The following is a 14,769-nucleotide window of genomic DNA, read 5'->3' as shown; positions in this document are numbered from 1 at the left end:
TGCACGTGAGACTTTACCATCAATACTAACAGTGCTGGCGGATGAAACCCGAAATGTTTCGATGTGTCGGTCCGAGATGTCGTGCCGCGTCAGCCGCGCGGCATGTTGGGCAGCGTCTCTTCGAGAGATGGCTTGAAATGGGGAATCAAGGGCATCAATATTCGACTACAAAACCTCTTCGACCATATTAAATGCTGCGCCAGGCTTCTTGGGCCCTGCAGCGCGCCTGCCGGCAGGGCCGTGTGGCTGCCGGGACCTGTTGGGCCGCGCCCCGCTCCTTCACCGAGGCTGCGGTGCAGAGCAGCGCTCCGGGGGACACCCAGGACGCCATAGAGTTCAGGGAATCGGTGCGGAGCTTCGCACAGGAGGTGATCGCCCCTCATGCAGCCGAGATCGATGCTAGCAACTCATTCCCCAAGGGCGTGAACCTGTGGAAAGCGATGGGCGACATGGGCCTGCATGGTGGGTCGGGGGCAGGGTGTTTGAAGTCTTTTGAAAGTCATGCACTATGCTCGGACAATTGATGAGGCAGGGTGGCATCTGGGTGAGAGGGATGATTGTACACCGCATGGGCTGGTGTCTCGATGACGCCAATCACATGGCCTTGTTGATACAGGAATCACGGTGCCCGTGGAGGATGGCGGGCTGGGGCTGGGGTATCTGTACCACTGCATAGCCATGGAGGAGCTGAGCCGCGCCTCTGGTGAGCTGGAGCCCGCCCGCTCGTGTGACAAGGGCGGAGGCAGGGTGTAGTGCCTGAGGTGCAGGCGTGAGGGGCCAGGGGCTCTCAAGGATGGCGGTCTGGCTCACTCACGGCCTGCATGTGACTTGGGGACATGGCCCGAACGAATCATGACTCATCCCTCCCCCCACCCTGCCTGGCATGAGGGACACAAAATCCCAGCCCCCCACCTCCCTCCACCCGTTTCCCTCCGCCGTCCAGGCGCGGTGGCGCTGTCCTACGGTGCGCACAGCAACCTGTGCATCAACCAGCTGGTGCGCAACGCCTCCCCCGCCCAGAAGGCGCGGTATCTGCCCGATCTCATCGCCGGCGACGCCATCGGCTCGCTGGCGATGTCGGAGCCCGGGGCGGGGTCGGATGTGGTGTCCATGCGCCTGCGCGCCGACCGCCAGCCCGACGGCGCCTTCTTGCTCAACGGCTCCAAGATGTGGATCACCAACGGCCCCTCCGCCTCCACGCTCATCGTGTACGCCAAGACCGACGCCGAGGCGGGGCCCCAGGGCATCACTGCCTTCATCGTGGAGCGTGGCATGCCCGGCTTCACCACCGCGCAGAAGCTGGACAAGCTGGGCATGCGCGGGTCGGACACCTGCGAGCTCCTGTTTGAGAATTGCCGGGTGCCTGCCGAGAACGTGATGGGGGAGGTGAACAAGGTGAGCGAGTGGGATGGTTTGGATGCAGAGGGGCCCTGCACCTTGGGGTGTGGAGGAGGGGATCGAGGCTGGTTGCCGACCAATCGGAGGATGCGTACCCGCACGAGCCCGCCGCCGTCCTTTCCTCCCTTCCATCAACGATCCCTCCCAACACCGACCATCATCACCCAGGGCGTGTACGTGCTGATGAGCGGGCTGGATCTGGAGCGCCTGGTTCTTTCTGCCGGACCCCTGGGACTCATGCAGGCAGGGCAAGCATGGTGTGGCTTTGGTTGCTGCACGCACACGGGGATGCGGGGGGCCCGAGGGAGGACTGGATGCCTGTGCAGGCCTGGCAATGCTTTGGAGGTTGGAGGGACCCTGCACCTCGGATCGTCATGTGGAGTGACATCAGCCGCTTGCCTTCCCACCCCTTCCCAGGCATGTATGGACACCGTCCTGCCCTACGTCCGCGAAAGGAAGCAGTTTGGAAAGGCCATCGGGGAGTTCCAGGTGTGGGGTGTGGGCAGAGCAGCTAGAGTGACTTGTGGATGCTGGCCTCGGGCATCTAGGCCTGAATCTCAGGTCTGCGCGTCGGCCAGGGATCGCTCGGTGCAGGACTCGACGGGCATGGTGCAGCAGGGCTCGGTCCTGCCTTGGGCCTCCGTCCAACCCCCACCTCTCCCCCTCACACGCGCACCCACAGCTGATCCAAGGCAAGCTGGCAGACATGTACGCCACCTCCCGTGCCACCCGCGCCTTCATCTACGCCACGGCGGCCGCCGCGGACGCGGGACACGTCAGCCGCAAGGACTGTGCGGCGGTGATCCTGTATGCCGCGGAGGCGGCCACGCGTATGGCGCTGGATGGCATCCAGATCCTGGGCGGGAACGGGTATGTGAATGAGTATCCCACGGGGCGCCTGCTGCGGGACGCCAAGCTGTACGAGATCGGGGCGGGGACCTCCGAGATCCGGCGCATGCTCATCGGACGGGAGCTTTTCAAAGACGGCGCGTGAGGGGCGGGCCTGTAAGGGCCTGTGTGCAGAGGGAGGGACAGGTCCCAGCATTGATAGGAAGGGCCCCAGTCCCGGAGCCTCGCTCAGCACCCCTTGCCAGGAGAGCAGGGGAGGTCGCTGGCCATGAAACAAAGTATACAAAAATGCACACCCTGTGCCTGCTGTGGTGCCCTGCAGCACCGCAGCGCTCAGACACAGGCGTGCTTGCTCAATGTTGCATGGACTTTTGACCCGTCATGTCTGTTTCACCCACATACTCACTCACGTTGCTGAAGCAATCCAGGTCTTACTCAGCGGATCGTTGAATGCAAGAGGCAAAGTATACACGGTTGAAGCGGTTTTCATGGCATGCCGCATCCACACCAGCATGCAACCCACCCTCTTCAGCGTCTCCTGTGCTTGGCCTTGCTCTTGAAGACGTGGCGCCCCTTCCCACCACGTTTTTGCCGTGCCAGCTCGGCCTTAGAGAGCTTGTTGGACGGCTTGCCGGTCTGGGTGCAGGGTTGGGGTGGTCGAGGAGGTGAGGGAACCAGAAACAGGGTAGGGAGAATGCGTCGTTGGAGCATTCCCCTTCAAACATCCAGGGCTTTTCAGCAGTCCATCCGCAAAAGCCAGTATCTCTCAGAACATTGGAAGGGACGCCGCACAGCCCATGCATGCAGCATCAGCGCGCAGTCTCCCAGAATGTAACAGACTCTCAGCCAACTCACGGCGGCCTTGCTACTACGGGCACCCCCTGCGTACACCTGGGTCTTCCCCGTCGGTGCTGGGCCATTGTTGTCAATGCCATCGCCATTGAAGAGCTCATCCTTGCTCTGCGTGCGGGTTATAACGGAGCGCTAGTGCTGAGGCGATCAGAGCTTCCTGTTGGCCGGTAACAATTGGCACCAAGGAGCACCAACTTCTTGGCCACCCCGCCACCACATGCCACCGAGTATACCCATGGACAATGAAGCCCCCTCACCCTTTCCCCTCCGTCCACCCGAGTCCCCTCTCACCTTCTTCTTGCCCTGCTTCTTCTTGACCCCGGTCACCATGCCGGCCGCCATCTTCCCCGTCTTGGCCCCGCCAATGCCGGTCATGCGCAGGGTCTTCTCCCTGGACTTGATGGCGCGGATGGTCCGGCTCAGGCCCTCCGTCTCTTCCATCAATCGGTTACCCTGCTTGCGCTCCGCCGCCTCCGCCGCCGCGCGCGCCTTCATGTCCACCTTCTTCTGGTACTTGTCGCGGTTCTTCTGCTGCTTGCCGGTCAGCGGCGTGTCCGCCACCCGCGCCGCCTCCGCCGCCGACCGCTTCTCCTTTTCCGACTGGAACCAGGTGCGCGCTGGGCGCGAGAAGATCTCGGACTCGTGCTCGATCAGGTTGGCAGCCTGCAGGCCCAGGGGTGACGTGTGGCGTGCAAGAGCCCAGGGTCAAAGGACCGGCACATCGGGGGGGGAAAGGGTGGCCAGGTGCATCGCCCGCTCGCCAGCGCACCACAGAGATGCTTGCCCAACTTTCTTCAATTCAGCATGCGCGTTTCTCCCCCTGAGAGTCCCCAACCCTCCCTGCCCCCCCCACCCCCCACCCCCTCACCTTCTGCGTCTCCATCTCCGCCCGGCGCAGGTGCCGCTCGTCGCGCTCCTCGAAGATGACGGAGCGCACGTCGTCGCTCATGCGCTCCACGCGGTCCTGCCAGGCCGCCACGGCGACGGCCGGCACCTGGCGCTGCTGCAGCTGCACCCCCGTGCCCTTCACCACGGCCTTGAGCAGCGCGCGGTCCTCGTCCTCCACAAAGGTCACCGACCGCCCCAGCGCCCCCGCCCGCGCGGTGCGCCCCACCCTGGATTATGGAGGTTGTGTGAGGAGGTTGGAATGGATGCATCGTGTGTTTGCGAATGGAGAGCAGGTTGTGTGGCGGCATGACAGCGCTGTACTGATCACGCAAGGATGACCAAGGGATGTAAAGTGCTCCAGAGGAAGGGCACTGTACATGTCATCCAAGCCTCGTAGACCAGGCAGCCCTCCACCAACACGCACTTGCCTGCCACCCCCCCTAACTCAAACACGCAAATCCAACGATTTCCTGCTTCCCAGCACCTGTGCAGGTAGGCGGGGAGCTGCTTGGGCGCGTCAAAGTTGATCACGGTCTCCACGCCGAGGATGTCCAGCCCGCGCGAGGCGACGTCGGTGGCCAGCAGGAAAGCGGCCTCGCCACGGCGAAAGGCCTCCAGGCTCTGCAGGCGCGCCGCCTGGGTCATGTCACCGTGCAGCTCGGCGGCGGAGGCCAGCCCGCCCAGGCCAAACAGGATCTTCATGCGGTGTGCGCGCTGCTTCGTGGAGAAGAAGACGATGGTGCGCCCCGAGGCAAAGGTGCGCGAGCACAGCGCGAGCAGCACTGCCTCCTTCTGGCTCGCCTGGTTTGAGGGGATAGGCGGGAGGGTGGGATGGGGATGATTTGGGGAGGTGGAAGCTCGGCAAGTTGGGATTCAGGCGGGTGGATGGAGGGGAGGATGCAGTGTGCGAGCACCCGATACAAGTGCATGCATCCACGTTACAGCAGTGACACCCCCTGCAGGGCTCCTCCCTCTGATCACACCCACAGCCCACCTCGGCGCCCTTGAGCCGCAGGATCTCCTGCGTCAACTCCTTGGGCGCGGCTGCCGTGGCATCGGCGGCCAGGCGCACAGGGCGGTTCAGGGACACCGCCACCAGCTTCTTCACCTCCTCCGTCATGGTGGCTGGGAAGTGTGGGTCGAGTAAAGTGGGGGCGGGGGGGTGAGAGGTGGTGAATTGGCTCCTGATCTCTCCGGCAACGTGCTTGACAGGGGCCGGACCTAGGCCTAGGACCTTTCCCTTCTTCGATACCACACATCCAATCCCACTTTCAAAGTACCTTTGCCCCTCACCCGAGAAGAGCATGGTCTGGCGTTTCCGGGGCGCCAGCCTCACGATCTCCTTGATCTACGGCGGAGGTGTGTTTGGGGGAGGGTTGTGCGTTGCCTGCGCGACAGCTTCCCAACACAATCCCGGCTCTGACACAGGGCCAGGCGCTACCTCACTTCCTCAACAATGCAGAATGACACGCAAACGTTGCTCGTGCAGCACAGGCTTGGGCCTCACCTCATCGGCAAACCCCATCTCCAGCAGGCGGTCGGCCTCATCCAGAATCAGCGCCTGGAGGTCCTCCAGGCCCACGGACTGGGTGTTCCGCACGTGGTCGATCACCCGGCCCTGGGACCAGCGGCGCGAAGTGATGGGCATGGGGTGCTGGCCGGATCGGGCTTTGGCTTCCCCTGTTTCCACTTCAGAACCCATGGGGAGCATTCCAGGGCGAGCACAGGGCAGAACCCACCCTGCACCTCCACGGTGGACACCCCACGTTCTCCTCCCTTCCCCGTCATCTCCTCTCGATGCCCTCCTTGTCAACCCTGAAACCTCCCTAACTCACCGGCGTCCCCACCACAATCTCGGGGCTGGTCCTCAGGCTGGCGGCCTGAGCCTGGAGCGACAGCCCCCCCACCACCAGCGCGGCGCGAATGTCGGTGAACTGCGCCAGCTTCTGCGTCATGGAGTGGATCTGCACCGCCAGCTCTCGCACCGGAGTCAGCACCAGGACGTACATGGCGGCCAGGCGGCGGCTTCGATGCAGCAGGCGCTCCAGCAGGGGCAACATGAAGGCCGCCGTCTTGCCGGACCCGGTGACCGCGCTGCCGCTGATGTCACGCCCCGTCAGGGCCAGCGGGATGCACGCCGCCTGGGTGGGGGACGGAGGGAGAGGGGGGGAGGGACATGCACGTTTAACAATGTCTAGGGGGCTAGACAGGGGAGTTGAACTTCCACGGCGGCACGGGCGGGGTCGGCATGGCATGAGCCCCCTCCTCCCGGCGCCATCTACCTGGATGGGGGTGGGGTGGGTGTAGCCCAGCGCCTGGCAAGCCTTCACAAGGGGCTTGGACAGGTTCAGCTCCGCGAATGTCTGTAGGAGGAATTCAGCAGAGGGGTTATTGGAAATGAGCTGGCTGGACTTGTGCTGGAATTCCAAGCCCCGAACACCTCTTTGCCATGGGCAGAAACCCAGGGCTCACGGTGCGCTCCAACAGCACACACCCTCGCGCAATGATCCAACCCACCCACCTTGGCTGCAAAGGTGGTGCCCTCTGGCGTCGCTGCGTAGAAGCCCCCGGCCTTGCCGCGCGGCACTGGTCCGACCTGCCTCTTGGCCGGCCCCGCTGCGCCTGCCTCCTCCGCAGGCCGCTTGCTTGGTCGGGCGGGAGGGTCTGACGCAGTTCCCTTGGGTTGTCGAGGCCCCTCCGCACCCTCGTCAGACTCCTGAGACTCGGCATCTTCGCCGCTTGGCCCCTCGCCTTCGTCGTCCTCGGTGTCGGTGTTTACCTCGGCATCGTCCGAGTCATCGGCGACGCCCTCCTCCTCCTCGGACCCATCGCTGCCGTCCTCCTCCCCCGGGAGCGGGGCGTCGCTGTCGCTGGCACCCTCATCGTCTGATGCGCTGTCGCTGTCGCTGGAGGACTCCTGCTCGCTGTCGATGGCAGCCACTCGGCCCGGCTGGCGACCGCTGCCCCTCACCTCCCCCACCCGCTTCCTGATCTTCTGGTCGATGGTCGTTGCATGGGACGCTGGCTTCTCCGCATCCACAAGGGCCCCTGGGTGAAGGAAGGGGCCGAAGGAGCATGGTGGAGCTGATGATGCCGGCCAAGGCAGTCGTGCACTGCCAATGGCTACCCGAGACTGGATGGAGGAGATTGGGACAGCCTAGAGTGTGACAGGGCGCAGCGGCTGCTTCCAACGTACACCTCACCGCTAAATTCCCAAGGAGCTTGGACCTCGACAGATCCTGGGCCCAAATCGAAGGTGAAGCCGGGGTTCAGTTCCGTCATGACCACATGCGCTGGTCCCGCGAGCTGGAAGTAGTGCGATTTAATGCATCCCACGAGTATACTCGAGTAAGTTAATATGCAAGCTGCGTGCCAAATGGTCCCACTCGGCGCCTACCACTGTCCGGGCGCGAGCTTCGCACCTAACCCGTGCTTTGCGCCTTGCGACGAGGAAAGCCCGGCCCCCTACCCACAGAGTGGCAATGGGCGCAATGGAGAGCCATCCGTTCAGCATGAAAGATAAGCCCTGAAGAACAGCTTTGAATCCAGAATGAACGACAATCACCACCACAGGAGAGAAGTCTGGGCCTTGTTACGAATCATTTAGGCTCATGAAGAGCGTGGATTGCGCCAGGAAGTATTTTATGGTGAGCTTGGAAAGAAGCAACCAGGCTGCATGAGCCTGTACAGAATTTTCAGAAAGCCAATGAATGGATTTAGTCAACGACCTGGGGAAGAGTTGACTTTCTCTTTAAGCAGTCTGATACGTGGTGTCTGCTCCTGGGGTTGTGAAAGATGCTGCTTCATTATGAGACGACAGACAATTGGTGTTGACCTTCATCGCGGCCAGCGCATGCGGATACACGGTATCTAGCAGCGAATACTGAGAGCGCTGCAATGCTCTCATCCCTCTGGGTGTCAGTTAAGCCAAAGCTATCGGCTTAGCTACGAAACTTTCTGTGATGTTGAGGAACCTGATTAGACCCCATTTTATATCTGCGATGCAGCCTACACAGCCTTGGGGGCAATTTACACCGTTTTGACTAAGAAGACGCAAGTCATAATCTTATGTTGGCACCACAGCAATGGAGGTCGAGGACATTGGAAGGACAAAATATGATTATGTTGCTGCATCGCTCTATAGACAGCTTTCAGAATTCAATAGGACGACAGGCACCGATTCATACATGCCTCTCCCAGCAAGACAGCGCTACAGAGCGTGGAGGCAGCCACTTGCGGATGTCGAGCTGCTGAATTTTGCCACTGTTGCCCAAGGTCGCAGGTGCATGATGTATTGGAGGACCATGCCAGGTTCTTCCAACGACATCCAGACAGACAATAAGTGGCAGACCGTTGCTCTCTTCCATGTCCGGTCTACGTAAGGTCATAATGTGTTACCCTGCCATCATTCAGTTGCTCACAGGGGCAAACATGGTTTAGCAGTGTCCCGGTCTGGACACCTGTGGGCAAATGATGCGAAGGATCCTGGGCTACCATGCAATCATTGTGGCCGACCGCCGTGCCTGAGCGACTCCGATGGCACTGCGCTCCCAAGCATCAGCCTTAGCTCAACTACTCCTCTGTCGGCTCAGCCTAAGCTCAGGATCTGAGTTACGGGAATGGCTGTCTATTGAATGGACTTGTCAGAAACACGGCACTGGCATTGCAGGTGTGCTTCGCACTGATCTGCAGCATCATGTTTCTCCACTGGATGCGCGACCACCATGAAAGCGCAAGCTTCGCCTTGCCAGAGATACCTGGCGAATATTCTTCAGCAGCCATGCATGCCTGTATGTCATGCAATGCATTGACACTCTGCCCGCAGTGAAAGCGAGCTGCTTGAGGTCACTCGGGCCGTGTCGGATTTAGGATGAAATTAGTTCACATGGCCCTCAAGCACGTCGGCTCAGACCGTAGATTCATTTCTGTGTCTGTCTGTACCCCAAAGTATATGTTCGGGTCAATCCCACCTGTGTTTGCGTGGCGTCCAAGCTTGAGTTAAAGATTGCCATCGGAAACTTCGCGATGCATCCATATCCCGAGAACGCTTTCTAAAATCCTGTAACATTCCAGATGGTACATGAGGTGAGGAGCATTCAAGTGTCAGTACGCCTCCAGCTGTGTACTGCGAGGACGTGTAAGTGCCGGTGGGCACCTTCTAAGAAGGTACCCTGGACCGCCGGCATGCTGGGTGGTTGCCCGCCCGCGGGTGCCAGGACGGGCATTCGCTCTTGAGAGACACCACCTCGAGCACGACAATCTCTTCAAAGAATGTTCACTGGAGTCTTGCGCGAGCAGAACTTTCAGATTCCAGTGGCCGGGACTGTCCGGCCATCGCACGTTTCAAGATTAACACAGGTCCGGGTCAGCCTCTGCCACCCACGCGTCCACCGGACCAGTGCTCCGGATGCCGCACCGCGACCAGGCAGAACGTGCATCAAGCTCTTTATAAACGCGTACCAAGGTTTATCAAAGGAGCGAACACATCAATCCCCTTCTTGGAATCCCAATTTATCACGAATCTGGGTGCATGCTCGCCCTGGAATCGCACAGGGCGATGACTTCCCGGAAGGTGCCGAAGGCTGTTGGCCACTTGGTGCTGGCCGCCACACTTGCGCTCTTGTGGAGTGAAGGGGCCTTGGCGGTGAGTGTTGAGGAGATCATGGGTGGTACGAGGTCCTATAATATCTGCAGTGCCTAAATTCGCTGCCCATGTCTCCGCCCAGGCTACCTGCTCCTCGACCTTCGTCTCCTTCCCCAGTACTATGTGAGTTTTGGGTTAGGTGGTCTGTTGACTCCTCTGCAGCTACCCTGTGGGATTGCATCCCACCATATATCTCCTCAGATCGAGTGATTTTGCATGTTACTTGCGAATCTCTCGTGAACGGTGCACTGTGTGTGTGGTCAGCAGGGATATTGTCTGTCAGTATCGTTGCTCACTCGGATTCTTCACCACCCCCCTGCAGTGTGAGACATGGTGCATGCCTCTTGACAGCAGACAGCGCCGATAGCTTCTGCAGGTGTGATAGCCGGGATGCAGCGCAGGGAAGGGATGCCTAGCCGCTGCTCTGGAGTTGCACAAGGGGTCCAAAAGGTCATGAGCTGCTCATTGTGCATAGAATTCATTCACCATGAGCTCTACGGCCCCCAACGCCCCCCCCACCGTCCCATCAACAGGCTGGAGGGATTCATTGGCGCCGGATCTGTTCGCACCTCCTCCCTGACCGCCACCGGCCTGTCGGTCGGCGTGGTGCGGCTCGGCTTGCTGGAGGTGGACTCGTCTCCCGATGCCGAGGTCCTGGTGGCAGTGGAGTGCCTGTCAGCTGGACAGTCGGCGTGTGTGGCTGACGAGGACGGCAACATCGGCGCTGGAAATCAGGGCAGGCGCAACTTTGGCCGCAACAACCAGGGAGACGATAACATTGGTGAGAGGGCGAGGACGTTTCACTGGCAAAGCACAGCACTGAGTGGTACCTTGTCCATCCCTTCCATCAGGGACCGGCTATCAACAAAACATCTCACACTCCATGGTGCAGGAAACTCCAACCAGGGCTCAGCCAACTGGGGAGACAGCTGCGTCGGCGACAACATGCGCTGCAGTCATGTGGCGCATAGCAGCGTGCCTGCGGAGGTGGCCACCCATCGGTCCATCACCCAGCATGCCTTGGCCAGGGTCAGGGAGGCAGCTCCCTTCAGCAGGCGGCTGCTGCAAGCCGCAAGCGGGCAAGAGCAAGCTGTGAGGCTGACAAAGGCCACCCCCCCATCGCCCAAGAAGGCCTCACCACCTCCAGCCAAGAGGATGCCACCCCCATCCGTGAAGAAGCAACCGCCCTCCCCCAAGAAGCAGCCGCCGCCTTCCCCCAAGAAGCAGCCGCCACCATCCCCCAAGAAGCAGCCGCCGCCGTCTCCCAAGAAGCAGCCGCCGCCTTCCCCCAAGAAGCAGCCGCCGCCTTCCCCCAAGAAGCAGCCGCCGCCGTCTCCCAAGAAGCAGCCGCCGCCTTCCCCCAAGAAGCAGCCGCCGCCTCCCCCTCCGCGCATGCAGTCGCCTCCTCCTCCGACTGCAGTGTCGCCCCCCCCTCCGTCCACCCAGTCGCCACCTTCACCCATCACATTGCCGCCTCCACCACCCAGTGAGTCACCCTTACCTCCCACGCACTGGAGAAAAATCGCCTCCTCCACCCCCACCCCCAAGTCCGCCAAGCCCACCACCCCCAAGCCCACCCAGCCCACCCCCGAGCCCACCCCCAAGCCCACCCCCCTCCCCACCACCACCCAGTCCCCCACCTTGCCCCCCTCCTTCTCCCCCTCCTACCCCACCACCCTCTCCACCCCCACCCAACCCACCCCCCAGCCCCCCGCCCGCCCCCCAGCCCACCACCAAGCCCACCACCCCCACCCGGCTACACCCTAACCGGCAACCTGACCATCGGGTTGGTGTCCAACGACAGGGTTGGCATGACAGTCGCCGTGACCACCCACGGCTATGTGGCCAGGCTGGTGAAGTGCATCCTGTACTCTGCCGAGTACGAGGAGCTGGCGCATGTGGTCGTCGGACCCCTGCACACCAACGAGACCACGCTGAACATCACCGACATGCACGTCGGCCAGGCGGCGCGCCTGCACTCCGCCACGGTCTCCTCCTTCGACTGGGACGGGCACGCCGTGGAGGTGTTTCCCCTGGTCATGCTCAACAGCCCGCCCGTCCCCCCAAATCCCTCCCCCCCGCTGCCGCCGCTGCCGGCCTTCGTCGGCACCGTGACCTACCTCCCCAAGCGCTGGGGCTACGGCTTCAAGTTCACCGCCGGCTACACGCCCTGGGCATACCGCATCGCGGCCCTGGCGCCCAACGGCGGCGTGGTCACCACTTTTGACGTGACCCCCACCGGCGACCCCTACGACTGGAGCCTGGCGTTGGACGCTTACACCGCGCCCCAGATCGTCACCATCGTGGCCTTTGCCCTGAGCAAGCAGGGCGCCGTCTCGCCCCAGCTGACGCTGCCCTGGGTCTGAGCCCGGAGGGTCCAGCCCGCCTGCGCACTCAACTTTCACCCCACCCCCTGTCGCCTTCACCTTTACCTTGAGGCGCATGCATGCCTGGTGCCTGCACGCAGCCTGCTCCGGATGTGTCAGCTGGAGGTGCCTCTGATGATGGGGAACCCTCCAGCGAGGGCCTACACGCCCTGCCAATGCCAATACCATGACGCAATATATAGAAAGATCCTTGCACGTACCCAATCTTCCCCCCCCTTCCTCCCTGTATGTAATTCTTTGCTCTGCGGATCACTTTGAGAAGCACACACCATCGCAGTGATTTGGGCGCGTCAACATTCGAATCCTTTCGGAACAGATGCCATGGGTCGCAAATCGACATGCCCGCATGCCATGCCATCCTGATCAACCATGGGATGGAGTCCATTTGTGTGACGGGATAGATACCTCGGGCGCCTGTACAATGCAAAAGGTCTCCCCGGCCTCCCCGCTCCGGCCCTCCAGGCATGGGGCCGGTGGCAGGGATGGCATTCATGTCAGGCCTTGCAGAGCCATGTTCACGCTGATGAAATGTATGGTGCTTTGCACGGCAGGGCTCATGATCCTGTCGATCTACCTGTACGGATCGCCGGGCCGGACTGCTTCTTCCCTGTTCAGTCTCCCGGCCATGCTCGGGCCCGTGGTCCCCATCGAGCCTGGCTGCCCGGACAAGATCCCGGAGCTCATAGCATCCATGCCAGACACGTACACGGCGAGTGGGAAGCTGAGTGGTACCGTGATATGTGTGAATGCTGCGCGGTGTCCCATTGCCGGAGTCCTCGCGGTGGACTCCTGCCAGGAGACCCTGCCCACGACTTGCACCCATGATCGGGACGTGCGTGAGGCTGTTTGCTGTGCAGTTCCCGACTCACACCCCCCCATCACACGATGCCTTTGCGCCACACGATCGCGGTCACGAGGGAGCTCGGCTCCCCCGCCCAGCACAATGATCTTCGTTTCTGGGCATGCAGCCATCCACGATCCCACCGTGCCACAGGCGGCAGTGGAGGGAGGCCTCGAAGAGGAGCTGGGCGACCCCTTGAGCCGCCGCCCACGCACAGCCATCGTCAACATGGTGAGCTACCACGAGGAGGTTGTGGCGGCGGTGGGGTACCACCTCCTCAAGCTGCGACACAACGTCACCGTCTTCACAAAGGCCACCGCGCTGGGGATGGAGGAGGTGGTCCGCCCCTTCCTCTGGAAGGGCTTCCGGCGTTATGAGGCCTTCTTCGCCGCCTTTCACGACTTCGACTGCGTGTTGCTCATCACCTTCCCCACCTGCCATGTGGGCTTGCTCCATGCCCTGGCCTCGCTCCAGGCGAGCCACTGACGAGGAGAGGAGGGGGCCCCAGGGGGTGGTGGGAGGCATCAGGGCTTGTCATGAGGACGGTGGTCATGTGGGGAGCGACGGGGGAGGCATGGGTGGTGCGGACTGTGTGCCCCATCGACCTCCTTGATTTGAGGGCCTGGCAATGGTGCCACTACTGAGGCCCTTCCAGTGGGCATCTGCCAACCCTTTCTCTGCCCTCGGCCCTCGCCTGGCCATCATCTCCTCCCCCCTGCTGGCATGGCAGGCAGCTGCCCGGCAGACCCCACACCCCCTTCCCCCTCACATCACACACACACACACACAGCTGCCCCAGACCTATGTCGTGATGGTGCACAATGCTTTGGCCCTGGAGCAGGAGGCGGCGGTCCGCGCCATCCGCGCCAGCGGCGCCAAGATCCTTACCATAGCGCCGCATGTCCAGGCGGCGGCGCAGCGGCGGGCAGCAGCCCAGGGAGTCCAGGTGAGGGGTTCCCGGTGCACTGACGTGCATCCGCCATGCGCTCCATGGCCCTGTGCTCCCATCGAGCGCTCCGGGAAACCATCTCCCCTCGGACATTTCTGAACCCCGAGTGTCCTGTCACACAAACCCAAACCCAAACTCGTCCCTCTTGGAACGCAGGTGGACTCAGGCTGGGTGGCCCCCATGTTCCCCGTCATCTTCCCCGAGGAGTGCGTGGAGGGGAGCTGGAGGCGGGTGCTCCCCGCCTGCCGCCCTGTGTACATCAACGACACCCTGGCGGGGCTGTCGCCGGCGGCGGAGCCTGGGGCAGAAGCGGCGCGGCCACGCTCCGGCATCTGCCTGCAGGGCAAGCTGGACCAGAGCCGGCGCGACTACACCGGCATCTTTTCGCAGCTCCAGGAGCAGGCGGAGGAGCTGGCGGCCAGCAACTTCACCCTCGTCATCCAGGTGCTGGGAGTGGGGGTTGGGCTGCGGGTGGGCGCAGGCATCACTGTGGACTGGTGGGGGACGCGAGGGTCTGGGGAGGGGATCGGGGTGTGTGTCGCAAGGCAACCCATGAGGGAAACCAAGCTTGCGACACCCTGGCCCCCGGCCGCTGTCGATGTGCATGCCACAGGCCGCCGGCGCCTGCAGCGAGGGCAACCTTGGCCTGCCCATCCTCACTCAACTCGTGCACTCCCCCATACTCTCAGGGCAAGGGCGCAGATGTGACTGTGCCCCAGGATCTCATCGACAGGGGCATCGTCGAACACTACTCCTTCCTCCCCTTCCAAGTGAGAACACGGGGATGCGGGGAGGGAGTGGTGTGAAGGGGGGAAGAAAGGGAGGACCGACGCAGCAGGGCAGGCCTGCCATTGGCGGTGGTCATGCGCCTGAGGCAGGACAGGCAAGATCACATGGGACGATGGGGCACCGGCAAGCATGAAAAGTCCAGGCCTCGGCTGCAGCCCCTGCTCACTGGCAG

The 14,769-nt window shown here is 62.1% G+C and overlaps 5 protein-coding genes across 5 annotated transcripts in view; 4 read left to right on the top strand and 1 right to left on the bottom strand.

Annotated features, from left to right (window-relative positions):
• Positions 1–191: 191 nt before the first annotated feature.
• On the top strand, positions 192–2,392 carry F751_6868 (2-methylacyl-CoA dehydrogenase, mitochondrial; the record flags this gene model as incomplete). The annotated part of the gene is made up of 6 exons (XM_011398476.1): positions 192–462; positions 617–703; positions 944–1,395; positions 1,567–1,608; positions 1,816–1,887; positions 2,081–2,392. The coding sequence occupies 6 exons, from the start codon at positions 192–194 to the stop codon at positions 2,390–2,392; spliced, it is 1,236 nt and encodes a 411-aa protein (XP_011396778.1).
• A 383-nt stretch (positions 2,393–2,775) lies between these two features.
• Positions 2,776–7,269, bottom strand: F751_6867 (DEAD-box ATP-dependent RNA helicase 28; the record flags this gene model as incomplete). Its single annotated transcript, XM_011398475.1, has 12 exons — positions 2,776–2,883; positions 3,088–3,207; positions 3,391–3,762; positions 3,968–4,214; positions 4,472–4,788; positions 4,982–5,112; positions 5,281–5,335; positions 5,495–5,605; positions 5,823–6,128; positions 6,270–6,350; positions 6,509–7,035; positions 7,191–7,269. The coding sequence occupies 12 exons, from the start codon at positions 7,267–7,269 to the stop codon at positions 2,776–2,778; spliced, it is 2,454 nt and encodes an 817-aa protein (XP_011396777.1).
• Positions 7,270–9,517: 2,248 nt separating this feature from the next.
• Positions 9,518–11,121, top strand: F751_6866 (hypothetical protein; the record flags this gene model as incomplete). Its single annotated transcript, XM_011398474.1, has 4 exons — positions 9,518–9,559; positions 9,714–9,754; positions 10,165–10,412; positions 11,078–11,121. 4 exons carry the CDS (start codon positions 9,518–9,520, stop codon positions 11,119–11,121), a joined length of 375 nt encoding a protein of 124 aa, XP_011396776.1.
• Positions 11,122–11,442: 321 nt separating this feature from the next.
• On the top strand, positions 11,443–11,997 carry F751_6865 (hypothetical protein; the record flags this gene model as incomplete). Its single annotated transcript, XM_011398473.1, has 1 exon — positions 11,443–11,997. The coding sequence occupies one exon, from the start codon at positions 11,443–11,445 to the stop codon at positions 11,995–11,997; it is 555 nt and encodes a 184-aa protein (XP_011396775.1).
• Positions 11,998–12,529: 532 nt separating this feature from the next.
• F751_6864 (hypothetical protein) overlaps positions 12,530–14,769 on the top strand; it is a gene marked incomplete at both ends in the record, with an annotated part of 3,962 nt that continues 1,722 nt past the window's right edge. Inside the window, 5 exons of the mRNA XM_011398472.1 lie at positions 12,530–12,751; positions 13,013–13,300; positions 13,650–13,805; positions 13,965–14,279; positions 14,498–14,578. Of these exons, the coding sequence (XP_011396774.1) occupies positions 12,530–12,751; positions 13,013–13,300; positions 13,650–13,805; positions 13,965–14,279; positions 14,498–14,578 (1,062 nt within the window). The remainder of the gene's footprint in view (positions 12,752–13,012; positions 13,301–13,649; positions 13,806–13,964; positions 14,280–14,497; positions 14,579–14,769) is intronic.

The sequence above is a fragment of the Auxenochlorella protothecoides genome (assembly GCF_000733215.1).
Source record: "Auxenochlorella protothecoides strain 0710 unplaced genomic scaffold scaffold97, whole genome shotgun sequence".
Taxonomy (NCBI): domain Eukaryota; kingdom Viridiplantae; phylum Chlorophyta; class Trebouxiophyceae; order Chlorellales; family Chlorellaceae; genus Auxenochlorella; species Auxenochlorella protothecoides.
Note: the sequence above shows the minus strand (reverse complement) of the source record. Positions and strands in the feature narration are given on the sequence as shown.